The sequence below is a fragment of the Papio anubis genome, chromosome 5 (genome assembly GCF_008728515.1).
Source record: "Papio anubis isolate 15944 chromosome 5, Panubis1.0, whole genome shotgun sequence".
In the NCBI taxonomy this organism is placed as follows: Eukaryota; Metazoa; Chordata; class Mammalia; order Primates; family Cercopithecidae; genus Papio; species Papio anubis.
In genome coordinates, this window is record NC_044980.1 from 139,211,745 (window position 1) to 139,232,529 (window position 20,785).

At 35.7% G+C, this 20,785-nt stretch overlaps 1 protein-coding gene across 11 annotated transcripts in view; it reads left to right on the top strand.

Annotated features, from left to right (window-relative positions):
• Positions 1-20,785, top strand: part of TCERG1 (transcription elongation regulator 1) — a 63,972-nt gene that overhangs the window by 37,062 nt on the left and 6,125 nt on the right. For all 11 annotated transcript variants that reach the window (XR_004183845.1, XR_004183846.1, XM_031666522.1 and 8 more), the window contains 4 exons: positions 8,218-8,336; positions 14,002-14,152; positions 18,796-18,960; positions 19,253-19,435. Coding sequence is in view for 9 of the 11 variants with exons in the window: in XM_031666522.1 (XP_031522382.1) it covers positions 8,218-8,336; positions 14,002-14,152; positions 18,796-18,960; positions 19,253-19,435 (618 nt within the window). In the remaining 2 variants the exon portion in view is untranslated. The remainder of the gene's footprint in view (positions 1-8,217; positions 8,337-14,001; positions 14,153-18,795; positions 18,961-19,252; positions 19,436-20,785) is intronic.

The following is a 20,785-nucleotide window of genomic DNA, read 5'->3' on the forward strand; positions in this document are numbered from 1 at the left end:
GATAAGTATTTTAGTACTTGGAATAGAAAGACATAACTTCCTTAATGTATTTGCATCTGCATTTTAAGCTTTATGTCTTTTTTAAAAAACAAAAAAACTCTTGTCTGCATTTTTTATTCTCATTTCAGTTTATGGCCCTATCAAAATTTATAAATTAGCTTTGATTCCTTACTTTTCCCACTGCTCCTTTACAGTCTTATCAGCAAATCTATAATCTACCTTCAAAAAATTTTCAAAATCTCACCTTTTATTAATCATTTCCCCCATTAACACCCTAATCCAAGCCACCATAAGCAACCCTTATCATCTGTGTAGCCTGTTGTTGATCTCCTTCATTCCATCTGTTCTTGTTCCTCTTTAGTCAAGTTCTTTTTCCACACGGCAGCCAGACTAATTTTAAAGTTTAAGTGATATTAAATTAAGTCACTGCTCCCTTGCTTAAAACTGTCTAGTGCTTTCCATTTCATTGAGGATAAAATTGAAGTTATTTTCATGGTCTCTAATATTCTACATACACTTATCCCTGTATACCTCTTGAAGGTCTTTTTTAGTGTTTGTTGATTATAGCCACACTGGCCCTGATATTACTTGAACAAGCCAGTCATTCTGGTATTTTGCTATTCCTTCTGCCTGAAATGTTTTTCCTCTAGGTGTTAGCATAGCCAGCTTCATTTCATTAAGGTACTTGTCCAGGTGCTTTCTAATCAATCTAAGTATGATCTCTTTGCCTTTTCTAATTTCTTTATAGTGCTCACTGCTCTAATTATATAAAATTGTGTTTTTATTATCTGTCTCCTCCTCCTGCAAAATATAAATTGTATGAGGATAGAAACTTTGTCTTCATTGCTTTATTTGTGGTGCCTGGAACAATGCCTAATCTAAATATCTCTGAAGACTTTAAAACTTTTATGACATATTCCTCCTGGTACTGAGTGTTATAGTGAAATTCTAAGTAACATATTGAGAACTGTAGTTCTTTCCCAATTTTTGAAGCATTCTATGAGCTGATGGTGCTATCTCCTTAATAGAAGTACATTTGAAAAGAGAAAATATTCTTCTAGTGTTCTGTTTTCAATAAAATCTGTAGTTAAAAGTTCTCATGCCATTTATTTATTTATTTATTTATTTATTTTATGTATTTATTTATTTAGAGATGGAATCTTGCTCTGTTGCCCAGACTGGAGTGCAGTGGCGCCATCTCATCTTACTGCAACCTCTGCCTCTTGGGGTTCAAGTGATCCTCCCACCTTAGCCTCCCAAGTAGCTGGGATTACAAGCGTGCACCACCATGGCCGGCTAATTTTTGTATCTTTAGTAGAGACAGAGTTTCACCATGTTGGCCAGGCTAGTCTCGAACACCTGACCTCAAGTAATCCACCTGCCTTGGCCTCACGTGCCTTTTAAATAGAATTCTTCTCTCAACAATCAGAATGTAAGAACTGAGAAGAAGTAGTAGTTAACATTTGGTGTTTAAAAATAAACACGTTTTTTGAATATTTGGTTTTATTATTTGCATAAGAGTATAAAGTGAACAACCAGAAAGGTGCTAGGTTACACATTACACATTTGCACTTTGTAATTTCATGTTTGCAGTTTGTGCTTTGATTTAGAAAACACTAGTAACTTCACTGGAAATGCCTCGTAATATAAAATTATATTTCAGTTTTCCTTTTCTAGTTATTTGTAGATTTATGCACATTCTATATCATTATAAAAGATATATTTTATATAATTGTAACCATACATTTTAACTTAGAATTTTCCTTTGATAAAGGTCACTTAAGGGGTCTGAAATGTTTTTGTTTGTTATGACAAATTTTAATTGAAAACCATTTTTCACAAAAACTAGACCATTGCCATATAGGATGCTACTAGGTTCTGACATAGATAGTAGTTATGCTAATAACACTTTAAAATAAGTTCTCTCTTATTTCAAAATAAACATTTTAAAAGCTTTTCCTCTAAGAACTGGAAAGAGACAAGACAGGATACCCACTCTCACCACTCTTGCTCAACATAGTACTGGAAGTCTTAGCCAGAGCAATTAGGCAAGATAAAGAAATAGAGGGTATCCAAATTGGAAAGGAAGAAGTCAACTTGTTTCTTTTTGCAGATGACAGGATCTTACGTATAGAAAAACCTAAAGATGCTACCAAAAATCTCTTAGAACTGATAAATTCAGTCTGGGCGTGGAGGCTCATGCCTGTAATCCCAGCACTTAGGAGGCCAAGGCAGGTGGATCACATGAGGTCAGGAGTTCAAGACCAGCCTGGCCAACATGGCGAAACCTCATCTCTACTAAAAATATCTCTACTAAAAATGGAAAAATTAGCCAGGCATGGTGGCGCATGCCTTTCATCCCAGCTACTTAGGTGGCTGAGGCACGAGAATTGCTTGAGTCAGGAAATGGAGGTTGCAGTGAACCGAGATTGTGCCATTGCACTCCACCCTGGGTGACAGCAAGACTCTCTCTCGAAAAAAAAAAACAAAACTGCTAAACTGATTCAATAAAATTACGGGATACTAAATATACAATACAATAGTGTTTCTGTACACAGTGAACTAGCTGAAAAATCAGGAAAGCAATCCCATTTACAGTAGTACCGAATAAATAAGATAACTAAGAATAAATTTAACCAAACAGGTGAAAGACCCCCATAAGGAAAACTTTAAGACCCTGATGAAAGAAACTGAACAGGATACAAAGGGAAAGACATCCCAAGCTCATGGATCAGAGTAATTAATATTGTTAAAGTGGCAGTACTCCCCAAAGCAATCTACAGATTCAGTGCAGTCTCTATCAAAATACGAGTGACATTCTAAACAATGTCACTGGAAGAAAAAATCTGGCTAGGCAAGGTGGCTCACGCCTGTAATCCCACCACTTTAGAAAACCAAGGCAGGAGATCACTTGAGGCCAGGAGTTTGAGACTGTCATAGCGAGATTTCTCTACAGAAAAATACAAGCACTAGCCGGGTGTGGTATCGTGCACCTGTAGTCCAAGCTGCTTGGGAGACTAAGGCGTGAGGATCACTTGATCCAGGAATTTGAGGTTACAGGGAGCTATGACTGCTACTGCACTCCAGCCAGGGCAACAGAATGAGACCCTGTTTCAAAAAAAAAAAAATTCCTAAAATTTTTGTGAAACCAAAAAAGACAAAATAGCCAAAGCAATCCCAAGCAAAAAGAACAAAGCTGGAGATATCGTAGTACCAGACTTCAGAATGTGCTAGAAAGCTGTAGTAACTAAAACAGTATGGTACTGTCATAAAAACACACAGACCAAAGGAACAGAATAGGGAACTCAGAAATTAATCCATATATTTATAACCAACTTATTTTGACAAAGGTGCCAAGAACACTCACTGTGGAAAAAACAGTCTCTTCAATAAGTGATACTGGGAAAACTGGAAATCTATACGCAGAAGAAATGAAATTAGAACCCCACCTCTTACCGTATTTGAAGATCAACTCAAAATAGATCAAAGACCTAATTGTATGAACTGAAATGAGAAAACTACTAGAAAAAACCATCGAGGAAATGATTCCAGACATTGGTTGGGAAAAGATTTTACAAATAAGACCTTAAAAGCACAAGCAAGAATAAACAAATGGGGTTATATCAAAACAATTCTCCATAGCAAGGGAAACAACAGTGAAGACATCCTACAGAATGGGAGAAAATATTTGCTAACTACTTATCTGACAGGGAATTGAATGTCCAAAATGTACGAGGAACTCAGTCATCTCAACAGAAAAAAAAAATCTTAACAAATGGGCAGATGATCTGAACAGACATTTCTCAGAACATACAAATGGCCAATAAATATATGAAAAAATACTCAACATCACTAATCATTGGGGAAATGCAAATCAAAAGAGCAGTGAGGTGTCTCACTCCAGTTAGGAAGGCTTATATAAAAGAGGAAAAAATAACAAATACTGGCAAGGATACTCAGAAAAGGGAACTCTTTATATACTGTTGGTTAGAATTTAAACTAGTATATCCATTATGGAAAACAGTATGGAGGTTCCTTGAAAAACTACAAACAGAGCAATGATATGATCCAGCAATCCCCCTACCAGGTATGTATTGAAAGGAAAAGAAATCATTGTATTGAAGAGATATCAGTACCCACATGTTTATTGTAGCACTGTTCACAGTAGCCAAGATACAGAATCAACCTGGGTGTCCAATAACAGATGACTGGAAAGAGAAAATGGGGTTTCAGCCACAAAAAAGAATGAAATCCTGTCATTTGCAGCAACATAGATGGAACTGGAAGTCATGTTAAATGAAATAAGCCAAGAACAGGAAGATAAACATCCTATGTTTTCACTCGTGGAAACAAAACAAAGTTGATGTAGTAGAAGTAAAAAGTAGAACAAAGGCTACTGGAGGCTGAGAAGGGTAGGGAGAACTCGGAGGATAGGAAGAGATTTGTTAAAGCATATATAATTAAAACTAGATAGGAAGAATAAGTCCTGGGGTTCTGTAGCACTGTAGGATGACTGATTAACAGTAATAAGTAGTTTTGAAGAGCCAGAAGGAGGATATTGAACGTTTTTCCAACACAAATGATAAATGTTTGAGATGGATATGCTAATTATCTTGATCTCATCACTCTACATGATATGTATTTAAACACGTTTCGATTGTACATGTATTGAAACACAGTAACCCCATGCATATGTACAATTATTATTTGTCAGTTAAAAAAAAATAAAGCCCTGCCCTTGAACTCCAAGAGAAAACACCAAAATAAACTTTTTGATACCTCGTTTGTTATTCAGAGCTTTTTAATATTGACAGTATTACAGTATGGTACTGTGTTACCCACACAATTACTCGGAATTGTCAACCATCTAGGCCACTGTTACTGAATAATTTGTCATTGAATCATTGTGAAATTAAAAATATGAGAATCAAATAATGGAGACATTTTTAGTAAACGTATTTTGAAACATACAGAAAAGATAAAACCATAAGTGAAATTTCACAAAATGAATATATCATGTTCAAAAAAATGGAACATTGCAAGCACTCCAGAGCTCCAGAGCTGCCTTGAAGGCTTAAAGGGCATAGCCCTTTAATATACATTTTTGTTCATGCCTATAAAAGTGAACTTAACAGAATTATTTTTAAAATTTACTCATTTTCATTGTATTTATTATGAAATTTTGCTCATGAGTTGAGGTTATGAGAAAATAACCACTTAACATGGGGAACATAAGGCCAAGTGTATTGGGAAGCATGACACAAATAATTAGGAGCAACTTGGAAGCATAACACAACCCCTAATTTTTTATGAGATTTTTGTCTTAGAGAGTGATTCCTAACCTTGGTCTAGGGTAGCACAGCAGAGGGAATATGAAGTTCTTTCTAGATTCTCAAAGGAAAGTGAATATAAATTCCCTTGAATTTTATGTGTCATTTAATACTTTTATTTAAAAGTAAGTATATACTGAGAAAAGAGTTGGAAACAACTTTCTCCCTCTCTTCAGCATGCAAGTACTTTCAAAAGGTTTTCTGCAATGCTATACTTAGAGGAAATTGAAGATGGCTTATATGTCTAGCAGGGGACTGGTCAGGTAATCATAGATACAGTAATCTGTGGAGGATATGTTCCAAGTCCCCCCTCATCTGTGGAGGATATGTTCCAAGACCCCCAGTAGATGAAGATTGGTAGACATACATGGATTGACTTGGGAAGATGTCGAAGGTATTTTGGAACATTTTGTTGTACTTGTTACAAAGATGTTCATAGACCTGTTCCCTACATAGTAAGTCTTTTCCTTTTTGTAGCTTCTTGAGAGAATGTGCAGGGAAAATTCATTTGAGGCCTAACATACTTGGAAAAACCTTTGTTGTACCCTTATTTGGAATTGTTTGGCCAGCTAAAGGCATTGCTCTGCTTCTAGTGTTCGTTGTTTTTGAAGCCATTCGTGTTCCTTTATATGTGAATCTGGTTTTTTTTTTCCTCTAAGTATGTAGCTCTCTTAGTCCTTAGTATTCTGAAATGCCATAGTGGTGTTTTTCCTAGAGGAAGGGTCTGTTGTGCTGGGCACTTGGCTGACCTTTTCAATGGGAAACACAACTCTTTTAGTTATGGGAAATTCTCTTGTGTTAATTTTTCTCTGTTTTTTCATTCTGGGACAGAATTTGAATTTGCTTTTGTGGATTGGTCCTTAAGTTTTTTCGCTTTCCTGTTAATTACCTTTATCTTTTTATTTAACTTTTTAAATAATTTCCTCGCCTTTATCAACCAAGTATTTAGATTTTTAAAATTTATTGTGTCTTTTAATTTCTCGGAGTTCTTTTATGTTTTTTGAGGTTTTTCTTACCTTATGGATGCATTATCTTAGCTCTGTGAGGTTGTTTAGGAACATTTTTTTCTTTTAAGTTTTTATTTTTCTGTATAGTTTCTGATTCCACTAAGTTTGTTCTCTTTAGATGGGATTTTGCCATGTTGCCCAGGCTGGTCTTGAACTCCTGAGCGAGAACGATCCTCCTGCCTTGCCCTCCCAGAGTGCTGGGATTTACAGGTGTGAGCCACCGCCCGGCCTGTTTGGGTGTTCTTAGTGTCTAGGTGGGCCCTCGTGCTTTGGGGCTATGCTGCAGAGTGGTGGTTCTCAACCACAAGCAGTTTTGCCCCCAGGAGACATTTTTGTCACAATTGAAGGGAGTGCTGCTGGGATCTAGTGGCTAGAGGCCAGGGATGCTGGTATACCTCTTGCTGAAAACATCAGTGTGCCAAGGTTGAGAAACATGCTGTAGGGTGAGTTAGGCTGGTTTGTTGAGAACCCCTGGAGTCCATTGTTTTAGGCTGGTCAGATTCCCAATGAAGACCTACTCTCCTGGCTGGAGGGCACAGATCTCTCTGCTTTGGATCTGAGAAAACTGTTTCTTAGTATTTGGTATGTGTTTGGTTGATCTCCATGTTTTTAGTTTGGTTTGCCTTATTCGCTCCCAATTCAGGTTCCTCCAGTTCAAAGACACTCTCTTTTATTTTCTAGAGCAGGCGGTCAGCAAATTTTTAAGTCAGATAATTTGTATTTTAGGCTTTGTGGGTCATATGGTCTCTGTTGTAACTTTGTAACTGCTGTTTAAGTGTCAGGTACCTATAGACATATGTAAGGGTCTAAGCATTGCTGTTCAGTTAAAGCTTTATTTATGGATACTGTCGTTTGAATTTTATTTAGTTTTCATGTGTCATGAAATTTTCTATTTTTCCCCTCAAACCTTTAAAAAATGTAAAAACTATTCTTGCGCTGTATAAAAACAACCCATAGGCCATAGTTTGCTAATTGTTTGCTTTAGAATAGTCACTTGCCTTTTACATTCAGAAGTGGTAGTGCCCAGAAACATTAAGTTGGTGAGGGAATCTAGCAATTTAACAACTTACTAAATAGCTTTTCATCCTTAAAATACTCCTTATTTTAGCTATACCCCATCCTCACCTCCATAGATATTTGATGCTATGTATTCTTGAGTTGTTTGACGAGATTCTGGTTTCAGAAAAAAAAACTTGAGTTGCCTTTTTGTTTTTCTTGACTGCTAGGTTATGTTGAGTGCTCTCATATCTGTCACGTGTCCTTTTCCGCTTGTCCCATCAGCTTTGCAAGTTGCTGGGTTTTTTTTTTTCTCAATTCCTTATTGTTGGTTTGTTACTTAAAAAAGAAGTTCTTCTGTCATTTTATAGGGTGTGAAGTAGGCGGTAAATAGATGATCAGTTCATTATCTTGACTATTATTAAGTGGGGGAAATATAGAATAGATGAAAAGCATGATTACATTGTAGTGAAAATACTTAGGTCTTAAGAGAAGCACAGAAATAAAATATACTACAGATTCCATACCATTGGTATTTCTTTCTAAAAGGGATTTGGGAAGACTGTGATTTCTCTTACGCATTTCTGAATTTCTTGAAATGTTTATAATAATCATGTATTTAATTTATAATCTGGAAAAAAAATTAAAGAGGGTTTTTGCTATTTTCTTTCGTTCTTGAAGCCCTTTAAGTAGAGAGCTGTATGCTTGTGTAATATTTCAATGAAGCTTTACAGTGAAACTTGGTATAGATTATCTGTGTATAATTATCTACAGTTAATATATTTTTCCTGGTATAGTTTGGACAAAGACATTGTCCAATAATTTGGTAGTTAAATTACCTATATGAAAGATTGACTTGTCAAATTTGTTGATTTTTGTAATAGGTGTTTGATCAGTATGTAAAGACCAGGGCAGAGGAAGAACGCAGGGAAAAGAAAAATAAAATAATGCAAGCCAAGGAAGATTTCAAAAAAATGATGGAAGAAGCAAAATTTAATCCAAGGTATGTGGTTTGTTTCTCTTAAATATCAAAGTGTATTTATTTTCTCCTAAGATCAGTTTTTAAAAATTAAAAAAATACATATTTTTTGGCTATTTGGGCACTAAAAGCTCCTTATTTGATTATCGGTTTTTGCCAAAATTTATAATCTTTATTTCTTACTTGTTTCCTTTAGAGGAATCCTAAATGCTCTAAGAAAGATACCTTTGATTTAAGTGCTTCCCTGGGGGAATAAGTTCTTTAGAAACTAGTATATGATAGAAAATCTGTGCCCCATCTTTGTAAAGATTTATACATACTAAGTTGCAGAGGAAGAACATTATTTTGATTAAATTGAAGTGGTAAAGGACCTTTTACCACTTCAGTTTCAAAATTTTCTAAGTGTCTAGAAATGGTTGTGTCTGACATTTTCAGTTAATTGATAATATGTATTAAATACATATAATGGGCTAAAGACAGTGAGACATTTTAAATTTATTTGCCTAACTTTATAATAATAGTTACTGGGTATCTTATGTGCTTATTTGCACTTTAAAACATGTATGTCTGCATTTATACATACATGTAAACATGACTGAAAGCATACAGTTTTTTATATATGCATACAGATATTCAGTCTTCAGCACAGGTAGTTTGATTTAGGTATTTATGTGATACCTGTTTTACATGAGATAAGCAAATTAGGTAGCTCACCCGAGCGAAGCTGGGATTTCAACTAGATTTCAGTGTTGCACAGAATTGTATAGGCAGGGAGAATTGCTCTTATTTATGACTTAGACGTAAGAGTAATGGTGTTAGGTTACTGTGAATACTTCAGTATTCTAAAACTGTCGAGTAGAATCATGGAGTCTGGTTAAATGGCACTTATTATAAAGGTTCATCTTATATAAATAGTTAATTTTGTCTGTGGAGGTAGGAGTGATGTTGTTTAAGAAGGTATGTTTAGTATTACAGTTTTATATTTGAAATATGATATTTAAGTTTTAGAAATAAAAGCTAATAGAGTGTTTGTGATGTGAAGAATGTGATATTCTTCAGGGGTAATAGAGGTTCAGACTTTCCAGGGAGTCCCTGAGTTATTTCTGAGTCAAAAGAATGAGTGAAATCATGGGTCAAAATAGTTGAGTCTGTGTTATAAAAGACTTTTGGCGGGGTGGCGGGGGGCAGTTGAGGACACTTGGTAAGAATTGGATATTCGATGTTATTAGAGAAATAGTAATGTTCTTGGGTATTGTGATTATGGAGGAAAAAGACTTTACTCTCAGGAGTTGCATGTTGAAATATTTCTAAGTGAAGTCTTAAGATGTCTGCAGCTTATTTCCAAATCATTCAGCAGAATATATTTATTAAAACTCCATATGGGTCTATGAATAATTGAAACTCCAAAGAGGTTTCCCTTTGGTAGATCTGACTAAGTCTTACCATATCATAGTACTCTACTGGTGTTCTTTTCAGGCAGGTAGAATTGTTGAAGTGATCTGTAGTACGCAGGTTACTTCATAAAATGAAACGATCAGGCACTAAGGGCATTGGGCATTGTCCTGTATTGTTATATTGATATATCCAACTCTGGCATATAAATTAAGACCATTTTTAGTCCTAGAAGAATGCAGGGAGGAAAAACTTTAATATGAGAAAATATTGTCTGTTGGCCTAATTTTTTTTTTAAGTGGGAGAAATATTGCAGAACCTTTTAGTAGAGCTAGTAAATATAGAGCACCAGAGTTTGTTCCAACGGGAAAGAAAGGGGGAAATTACTGAACTGTGCGTGTGTCTTGTATGTCTTTTTTCTTTTTAATGAAAATTTAAATCATACCTCCCGTGGTCGGTTTCTTGTCACTACTATCTCCCTGTCACCCACCACTAACCGTTACCAACTTCCCTCCAAAATATTTTTTATCCTGTTTGTTTTAAAGTAGTTTTTCACAATTAAGAAACAAGTCATAAGAAAATGTCTCCATGGGAATCTAATGCTAAAGGTTCACTTTACTCTTTTCTCATAAAAAGTGTCAGGTATTTTACCTGTTACCTATAAGTGATAGAAGTAAGTCTAAAATAATTCAGTTATCACTTTACATATTGATTTTCCACTTTTTGAAAGGTTTTTTCTTTAATCATAGTTTATTCTTTAATCATAGCAATGCAGGTTGATTATCCCTTATCCCAAATGCTTTAGACCAGAAGTCTTTTGGATTTCTGATTTTTTTTTTTTTTTTAAACTTTGGAATATTTGTATTATACTTACTGGCTGAGCATCCCAAATTCAAAAATCAGAATTGAATGTCTTGTTGGCACTAAGTTTCGGATTTTGGAGCATTTGGATTTCAAATTTGGGATGCCCAACCTATACTTGCTTTTTCTATCTTAAAATTATAAAGTGAAGTGCTTAATTTATCATGAAAATAAAACATTTAATGGACTACATATGATCCCTTTTCTGGAATATACATTTTTATTTTACCATGCCATTTTATTATTGTTATGTATCTATTGTTCAAACCAGATTTGCAATATATTCTTTGTTAAAAATGTTGAATTAACGTTAGATATTATGATTAGTATTGGTTGCATACAAAAGATTGTTAGAATCTAGCCTTGGTCAGCAAAGCTTAAAAATAATAAATGCTGGTTGGGTGTGGTGACTCACACCTGTAATCCCAGCACTTTGGGAGGCCGAGGCGGGTGGATCATGGGGTCAGGAGATCGAGACCACCCTGACTAAGATGGTGAAACCCAATCTCTACAAAAAATACAAAAAAATTAGCCGGGCGTGGTGGCACCTGTAGTCCCAGCTACTCAGGAGGCTGAGGCAGGAGAATGACATGAACCTGGGAGGCGGAGCTTGCAGTGAACCAAGATCACGCCACTGCACTCCAGCCTGAGGGACAGAGCTAGACTCCATCTCAAACTCAAAATATATGTACATATATGTATATATATAAAATAAATAATAAATGTTAGCTGTGAGTGATACTTTTAACCTTCAGTTGATGTTTTAAGTTCAAAATTGAGATTAACTGGCCAGTTTTTTGTTTATAATTAAAAATATAATCTTTGTTGTAACACATAAGAGAATGTTTTATTTTTGCATTTAAATAGCTAACTAGTTTTTGAATGGGCTAATCTTTATTTTTTTCTTCTAAAACCATGCTAAGTATAGGCTTGTTAATTATAAGAGTAAATTCTTGACTGGGCACAGTGGCTCACACCTGTAATCCCAGCACTTTGGGAGTCTGAGGTGGGCGGATCACAAGGTCAGGGGTTTGAGACCAGCCTGGCCAGTATGGTGAAACCCCATCTCTACTAAAAATACAAAAATTAGCCGGGCGTAGTGGTGGGCACCTGTAGTCCCAGCTACTTGGGAGGCTGAGGCAGAAGAATTGCTTGAACCTGGAGGCAGAGGTTGCAGTGAGCCAAGATCATGCCACTTGTGAAAGCTTCAAATATTTAAAATATATACCAAATATATGAAAGCTTTATAATGCCTTTTATTTATGGAGAAACTTCTTTTTTAAAACGTAGGGTTATTAGCCCTCATAAGCCTCATCCTTTTATTTAACCTGTTTGGAGTTTGCTGAGCTTTTTGAATTTATAAATTGATGTTTTCCATCAAATTTGGGAAGTTTTTGGCTAGTACTTTTTCTGCCCTCCTTCATTCTTTCCTCTTTTGGGATTCTAATCACACATATATTAGTGTTTGATATTATCTCACATGTCCCTGAGACTGTTTCCCCTACCTCAGTCTTTTTTCTGTCTCCTCTTTGGATTAGATAATTGTTAGTGATCTAACTTCATATAATTGACTCTTTATTCTATTGTCAACTCTCATGTTAATCCTATCCAGTTAATTTTTTTCATTAGTTTTAGGTTCTTTTTATTATTTTCTGCATCTATGCTGAAACTCCTTATTCATTCATTTTTAGATCATGTTTTCAGTTCTTTGAACCTGTTTTTCTTTGATTCTTTCAGGGTAATAATAACAGTTTTGTTTATTTAGTTATTTTTTTTAAGAGGCAGAGTCTTGCTCTGTTGTTCAGGCTGGTATGCAGTGGCTCAGTCACAGCTCACTGTAGCCTCGGACTCCTGGGCTTAAGCAGTCATCCTGAGTAGCTGAGACTATATGCGTGTGCCACCATGGGATTACAGGCGCCCACCATTACTCCCCGCTAATTTTTTTTGTGTTTTTAGTAGAGACAGGGTTTCACCTTGTTGGCCATGCTGGTATTGGGACTCCTGACCTCAAGTGATCCACCTGCCTTGGCCTCTCAAAGTGGTGAGATTACAGCCATGAGCCACCATGCCTGGCCACGCTATGTTTTTTTGTTTTTGTTTTCTTGATAAAAGGCCTTGCTCTGTCATCTGGGCTGGAGTGCAGTGGCACGATCTCGGCTCACTGCAGCCTTTGACTCCCAGGTTCAAAAGATTATTTTGCCTCAGCTTCTCACGTAGCTGGGATTACAGGCATGAGCCACCATGCCCAGCCGGAGTCTCACTCTGTTGCCTAGGCTTGTCTGAAACTCCTGGCCTCAAATGATCCTCCTACCTTGCCCCCGCTGAAGTGCTGGGATTGCAAGCATGAGCCACTGCACCTGGCCAGTAATAGTTATTTTAAAGTTATTGTCTACTTATAGCAACATCTGGACATCCTGGGTTCAGTTTCTATTGACTTCAAAAAAATTTTTCTGTGGATCACATTTCTTTGTATATTTAGTGATTTTTGATTGAATATTGGACTTTGTGGCTAATATGTAGAGACCGTGGAGTCTGTTACCTTTCATTGAAAAGTGGATGTTTTTGTTTCAGTAGGCAGTTCATTTACTGGTTGCCACCTTTAGGCTTGACTTTATGTTAGTGTGAATCTCTGAAAGTGTAATATGTTTCTTTTAGCCTTCCAGCTCTGTTTTCTTTGTGGATCTTTTGTGGACTTTGTTGACCTGTTCCTATTCTCCCTTTAATACTACTGACTCTGTCTATTATCTCTTCTATGTTCTTAATCCTGTAGTAGCCTGATGTAGAGAGTGATCTTTCCCTGCTGTTATACAGCTTGGCCTTAGCTGTGGACTCATGGGTAATCGCTAAGTCGGATTTTTCTTGGGTACCTTCTCTTTACAGATTCCTCTTCACCCAAGCTCTAATCTTTGCTTCCTCCAGTTCATTAAGCCTACGGTACTCTATTTGGACTTGAGCTCTCTCTGCACCTCATAAATTTCCCTTTCAGGCATTTCAGTCTTACTCTTTCTGTTGTCTGCTCCTTGAAGTCAGTTGTCTCATATGCTTCTGTCCAGTTTTATAGTCGTGTATGGAAAGACAGCTAATCCAATAAAAATTTTTCTCTTATGGCTGGAGGCAGGACTCAGCTTCATCTTAGAGTAGAAATTGATGAGCTCTTGTCTCTTGAGGCATGCAAATTCTTTACTCTGTGATCTCTCTTTTTTTTTTTATAATAAATATTCTAATTCTATGCTGATAGCATACAAATCCCTTAACCACATTTTTGCTCTTTACCTCTTTTTACTCCTTTCTGAAACCTACTGTTCACTGTTAGGTAGATGTTGAGTCCCAGTGTCTCTTTGTCATATACTCTTGTTGGAAAAATGGTATCTTCTGCTATGCCTTTATACAAGCAGAAGTAACTGCCAAAGTTAGCACACTTGTAATTTTGTTACAGAGCAACTTTTAGTGAATTTGCAGCCAAGCATGCTAAAGATTCAAGATTCAAAGCAATTGAAAAGATGAAAGACCGAGAAGCCTTGTTTAATGAGTTTGTGGCCGCTGCTAGGAAGAAAGAGAAAGAAGATTCGAAGACCAGAGGTGAGAAGGTAAGATGGTTTTAGTTCCAGTGGTGTGATTGATGGGAGTGTGAATGGGAAAGGACTGTGCTGGTGTTAATGTGTCTAACCTTATCCATCAGCATAAATAATAGTACCTACATGGACTGTTCTTTTAGTTTTTATAATTATGTATGTATGTATGTATGTATTCTATCACTTTACTTACGTAATGCTTATTTTAGTAGCTTCACTAAACTATATACTTTTGCTTTAAATTATATTAATATTAAGATGCCTGGTAAACTCAGAATGGGTTGTTAGGACTGCCTGCTCAGTGGTGCCTTCTAAGATTTCAGGATTCTTTATAGGTGGTAATATTTGAATTTCAAAGAGCTTCTTTATCTTTTTTGCCCTCTAAAAGACAGCATTTTAGTGACTTTCTAATCTTTCAGTAAACATATCTTACATATAAATTACTGCTTATCAGAATTAAAGGTCAGCTATTAAAGATGAATGAATTCCAAATGTCATTTGATAGCAGCGTCAGGAGTGGAGAGGAGCTTACCACTGGGGAGGCAAAGTAGTAGGGAGATGACCCCAGTGGTGTGTGAACCATCAAAACATGCAAGCCACTCTCCTTAGTGTCCTGGTATGCTTTGTGAATGTAGAAAAATAACCTCTGGAGCCTAATCATTCTTGACATTTACAATTACCTCTTATTCTAGAAAGTTATAATATTACAAGTTCTATTAAGGAATGTTGTTTGAAAGTAATGCTACTCCTGGGAAGAAGTCTCTTTCATTCAAAATAGTAACAGTACTAGCTAAAACAGCTTTTATCAGAAATATCTGAAACTTCCTAATTATCCAACTTATTTGGCTTCCAAGTGAGTTTTCCAGAATTGTTTCACTGTTTACTTAAAAAATGATTATGCTTCTCAGAGGAAATGTGTAAAATCAAATTCTACTACATAATTTTATATGTTGAATTAGAGTCATGTTAATGAATTATTTGCTACTTTTGACTTTTAGAATAACCTATTTAAGAAAACCAAGTAAATAAGTGATTGTTTGATTTTGTATGATTGCTTTTATACAAATTAAATGTATTTATCTTTGCATTTGTAACTGATTTTCTTTTTCTAAACACTTTTTTTTATAACTATTTTATGTATTCTGTTTTATAACAAGTGGATAGACTTTACAGTTTTGTGCTGTGCGGCCTGTCAATCAGTTCAGTGACAGCTGTCAATCACTGACACGCAAAGTGTTATGGGATTCCCTAGTGAGGAAAGAATTGGTATCTCTGTGTGGTGACTTTAGCCTCCCGCAGTTCCGGTACTTTACATTTTTTTAGTCTTTTTTCCTTATGAAGTGATGAGAATTGTGCCCAGAATGTGTTAATTTAAAAAAAGAAATTAAATAGATATGACATCTAAATTAAATAAATCTAATATTTAATATATTCAGCTTTATTTTATTTTGACTATAAAAATCTTAATTCTCTAAATTACAGGTTTGGCTTTATACCATTACTAGATTAAAGAAAAAAAGGCAGGAAATTGCTAAAGTGAAGCTTTCTCAGCCAATTTAAAGAATGCAAAATCAATGACTAACTAGGCCATCAAAGCAGAAATCTTTAAAGTAAGGGTTTAAATATAGTGGATTTTATATTCACATTTTGAGCACATTTGGTTTATGGGGTTTTATCATTTTTCTTTCATGACTTCCACTGTATTATTTATACTGTTCTTAAGTATATTGTGTATACTTAAAAAAAACATCACATTGGAACTGTGTAATTAGATAGCAAGAGCAGTACCAGTAGCATGGTATTAGAATTTATTTCCTTGTTCTTGTAATTCTCCAGCTGGTCTTTGTAGCATTATGATAGTTAGAATACTGAAGGTTTAAAACTAATTTTAAAACCAATTTTGAAAACCTGTGAAGAACATTGACTTCTGGTGAAATTCTTGTTTTTCTTAAGTAACATTTTCAAGGTAAAGTCATTCTCACAGTAAGAGCATCATTTTCATGTAGTTTTAACTACTAGATTTCCATTTTATTAAAAAATGCCTTTAAAAGTCTAATTATCAGCCAGGCGTGGTGATTCATGCCTGTAATCCCAGCACTCTGGGAGGCCGAGGCAGGAGGATTGCTTGAGACCAGCCTAGACAATATAGCAAGACCCCCATCTCTACAACAAAACAAAAAAATAGCTGGTAGTAGTGATGTGCTTCTGTAGTTCCAGTTACTCTGGAATCTGAAGTGGGGGAATCGCTTGAAGCCAAACGGTCAAGGCTGCAGTGAGTTTTGATGGTTCCACTGCACTCCAGCCTGGACAACAGAGTGGGATTAAAAAAAAAATTATTTTGTTTGCCAAAGTAGCTATTCTTAAGCTATTTTATTGTAATATTATAACCAATTTTTATAGAATTGTGGTTCAAATACTTTACCTTTTACGTAGCACATTTGAGGTTGTACGTAATTGGAGTTAATCCACTGTTACGAAATTGACATATTTTTCTCTTCCCTCTCTTTTAAATTTCCTGTGAATAAATTATTTTCATTATAGTAAGGAATGGGGAGAATAATAAGGCCTTGAATTGCAGCTAATGGTAAATGACATTTTTTGACATTTATGCAGCTGTCAGGCAATTGTTCTCATACTGATAGCCTTAGTAAGCCATTTATAACCTGTCATGGTAATGTCCACAATGAAAGGAAGTTAAAGTTTAATTTTATTTAAAGTTCACTTGTTTATACATCACACATTTAAAAACCTATATGATAATCCTTACTTTATAGGTTTCATGTCTAACATATGAAAATTGTTTTAAGCTAATACAAATTCCTGTGGCTTAGAAAGATTCCTATTTGATATAACTTGCATGTTTTATTTAACATAAATTTTGTAAATTTTGCCTTCCAGTTGTCAAATGCATCTAGGAATTTGGTATTCATCATGTCAGATAAAAAATAGACAAGATGAACAGAAAAATTTAAGTTACATCACTACATCAGGTGGTTTCTTAATCACTGTCTGGAAATACTGGGTTTATGAGTATTTCTTACTAGTTCAAAGTGAAAGGCCAAGTTGAGTAGTGGAGAAATCCACAGCTGATTAGCTCTTGTCTTTAGAAACATTTCAGATGCAGATATTCTCTTTCTTATAACCTTAAAAGTATTTTCCAGAAAGGACATCAACGTCACTTTTTTTTTTTTTTTTGAGATGGAGTTTCACTCTTGTTGCCCAGGCTGGAGTGCAGTGGTGTAGTCTCGGCTCACTGCAACCTCTGCCTCCCAGGTTCAGGCGATTCTCCTGCCTCAGCCTCCCGAGTAGCTGGGATTACAGGCACCTGCCACCACACCCAGCTAACTTGTAATTTTAGTAGAGATGGGGTTTCACCATGTTTTTCAGGCTGGTTTCCAACTCGTGACCTCAGGTGATCCACCCACTTCACCCTCCCAAAGTGCTGGGATTACAGGCATGAGCCACCGTGCCTGGCCTCAGTCTCACTTTTAATCCTCCAGTAGGAGAAATGAAGTTGTAAGGGGAAATGATAGTGTTAGACTAGGCAGAAGGACTGATTCATATATTTTTGTGCACACACATTTTAAATCCTGATTCCCCTGATCAGGTGGGAAGGTCCATATTCAATTCCTACTGGAAGGGAGGGGTTCTTAATATGGTCAGAATCCTTTGTTGAAATGACCTTGGTTATCTTGGGTATCTTCTGTGGTAGAAGTACAAAGTAGTATATATGGGATTAAATTTTAAAACAATTAGGCCCTCAGACGTACATAAAAATAACTATCTCATTTACTCCTTTCCTCACCTATTTAAATAAATAAGAAATACAGTTTTGGAGAGGGGTTTTAAGTAGTTGTATATGTTGATACTGAAGGATTAATGTTTAATACCTTTGATACAATGTTATTAACTTGGTATTTCAGTTGAGTATAATACTGGATAAACACTTACATTCTGAGTTTATAATGGTATAGGCATACATGTTTAATGCTAAAAAGTATAGAAGATCTGAATGCAATTTTTTAGTAATGGTTAATTATGAACATAGAAATTCTATAACTTTCTCACATATCAAGGTGTACAACTGCCTTTTTTCACCAAAATACAAATTTTTACCCCATTTTGATTTTAGACATTTGACAGTGTAAGTTTGTAATGACTTGCAGTGATTTTTAAATGTCTTATTAATTTCAATGGCCAAAATTTTTATCCATATAGTTTTTTAAATAAATCATTTTTACCATGTTGATATTAAAGTATTATCAGCTCATAAGCCTGACTCTTAGCTAAAAATAAATGCAGCTCGATGTAAATTTATATTCCCTATGAATACATGGCAGTTCTGAGATCTGAAGTTATCAACAATCTGAAAAAGCCTTTTTCTATATTTGAATAATTTCTTTATAAAGTATTATTTATCTTGAATTTGGCAAATTTTAGATGAAAGCTTATATGCTTGTTGATGTTTACATTTCTAGTAAAAGAACACTTCTGATCTTTTACTGTAATTCATTCTACTCTAAATGCCTGTATTTTAAAAGCTATTCTCATATTTAAGGTAAGTGAATTTTTTTTCTAGTTGTAAATATTTAAGATATGATGAATTTCTCATGGTACATTATTTTCCCTCCCATCCCACTACCTGTTTCAAAATACAGATTAAATCGGATTTCTTTGAACTATTATCTAATCATCACTTGGACAGTCAGTCTCGATGGAGCAAAGTAAAAGACAAAGTAGAAAGTGATCCACGTTACAAAGCAGTAGATAGTTCATCAATGAGAGAAGATCTTTTCAAACAGTACATTGAAAAAATAGCCAAGGTAACTGTTGTGTTTACTTGTATTGCTTTCATTGAATAATACAATTCTAACTTGTGTTTAAGGGTATATGTTGTTGGGGATTTTTCTATTGGGGGTTTGGAATTTTTCTTGTTAGTATTCTTAACATGAGAGTCTAGTTGATTTGGAGACGAGAGTGTTTAAACACACAGTGTTTAGGTATATTCTGGGCAAAAACTAGATTTGGAATTTTTTATTTGGCAAGCTGGTTATTCTGTAAAAACATACTTTGATGGAGTTGGTAAGAAGGATAATGTAATTTTTACTTTTACAGAATTTAGACTCAGAAAAAGAAAAGGAGCTTGAAAGGCAAGCCCGCATTGAGGCAAGCCTTCGAGAACGAGAAAGGGAGGTTCAAAAGGCTCGTTCAGAACAAACAAAAGAAATAGATCGAGAGAGAGAGCAGCACAAACGAGAAGAAGCTATCCAGAATTTCAAAGCTCTTCTGTCTGATATGGTATATGTTAATATTTTACTTTTTTTCTCTAACATACTGGATATTGGAAATTTATTATATTACTGTTATGAATATTTTAATGTTACTCAATTCTGAGGGAGATAATTTGCTAAATTATAAAGCATTTAAAAATTGAATACTTGGTATTAGTACTGTTACTATAGGAAGAACCCTAGTTATTTAACAAATTCAGAAGTTAGGCATTTTGCATATATGGAAAGTCATAATCATTTAGTCTCACAACTTTATTATTTATCATTCTTGATGAAAGTCGACATACCACACACTTACCTGCCATAGTGAGAAACAAAATGTGCTGAACACAATTTAACCTTCTTGTTGATGATTTAGGGCCATCATTGTGATGATCAGTTATACTTGTAGATGGTATGACATTGAGGACTGGAGGTGTAACTGACCCCAGGAGATACCCTGAAACTTTGTTGTAAATCTTTCTCCCTTACCCCTCCGGGTTGTTGAGGTATGTAGGGTTTTTTGTCCCTACAGTGAATGCCCCCAGACTACTGTCCTACTTGCTAATATTTTTTGGAGTTGGGGGTGGCTTCTCTTTGTCACATCTCTCCTATGCTATTTCTTTTCTCTTTTTCAGTGGAACTTTTTACTCTTGTCACTTCTGATTTCTTCCCTTGCATCTGTTTCTTACTCTACCCAGGGGTATCCAATCTTTTGGCTTCCCTGGGCCACATTGGAAGAAGGAGAATTGTCTTGGGCCACACATAAAGTTCACTAACATGGCTGAGCACGGTGGCTCACGCCTGTAATCCCAGCACTTTGAGAGGCTAAGGCGGGCAGATCACTTGGGGTCACGAGTTCAAGACTAGGCTGGCCAACATGGCGAAACCCCGTCTCTAGTAAAAATACAAAAATTAGCCGGGTGTGGTGGTGCGTGCCTGTAGTCTCAGCTACGTGGGAGGCTGAGGCAGGGGCATCACTTGAACCTGGGAGGCGGAGGCTGCAGTGAGCCGAGATTGTGCCACTACACTCCAGCCTGGTGACAGAGTGAGACTCCGTCTCAAAAAGAAAAATGTACGTTAACACTAATGATAGCTGATGAGCTAAAAAAAAAAAAAAAAAAAAAAAAAAAAAGACAAAAACATCTCATAATGTTTTAAGAAAGTTTATGAATTTGTGTTGGGGCACATTCAGAGCCATCCTGGGCTGCATGTGGCCTGTGGGCCACGGGTTGGACAACCTTGTCCTACACCCTAGACAATTATAGTAGTTTCCTAATTTCTGTCTAACATTCCCTCAAATTTATCGTTCTATTGCAGTCACAGAAATCTTCATAAAAAACGAATCTAATTTTGTCACTCTCCTGGTTACTTGCAG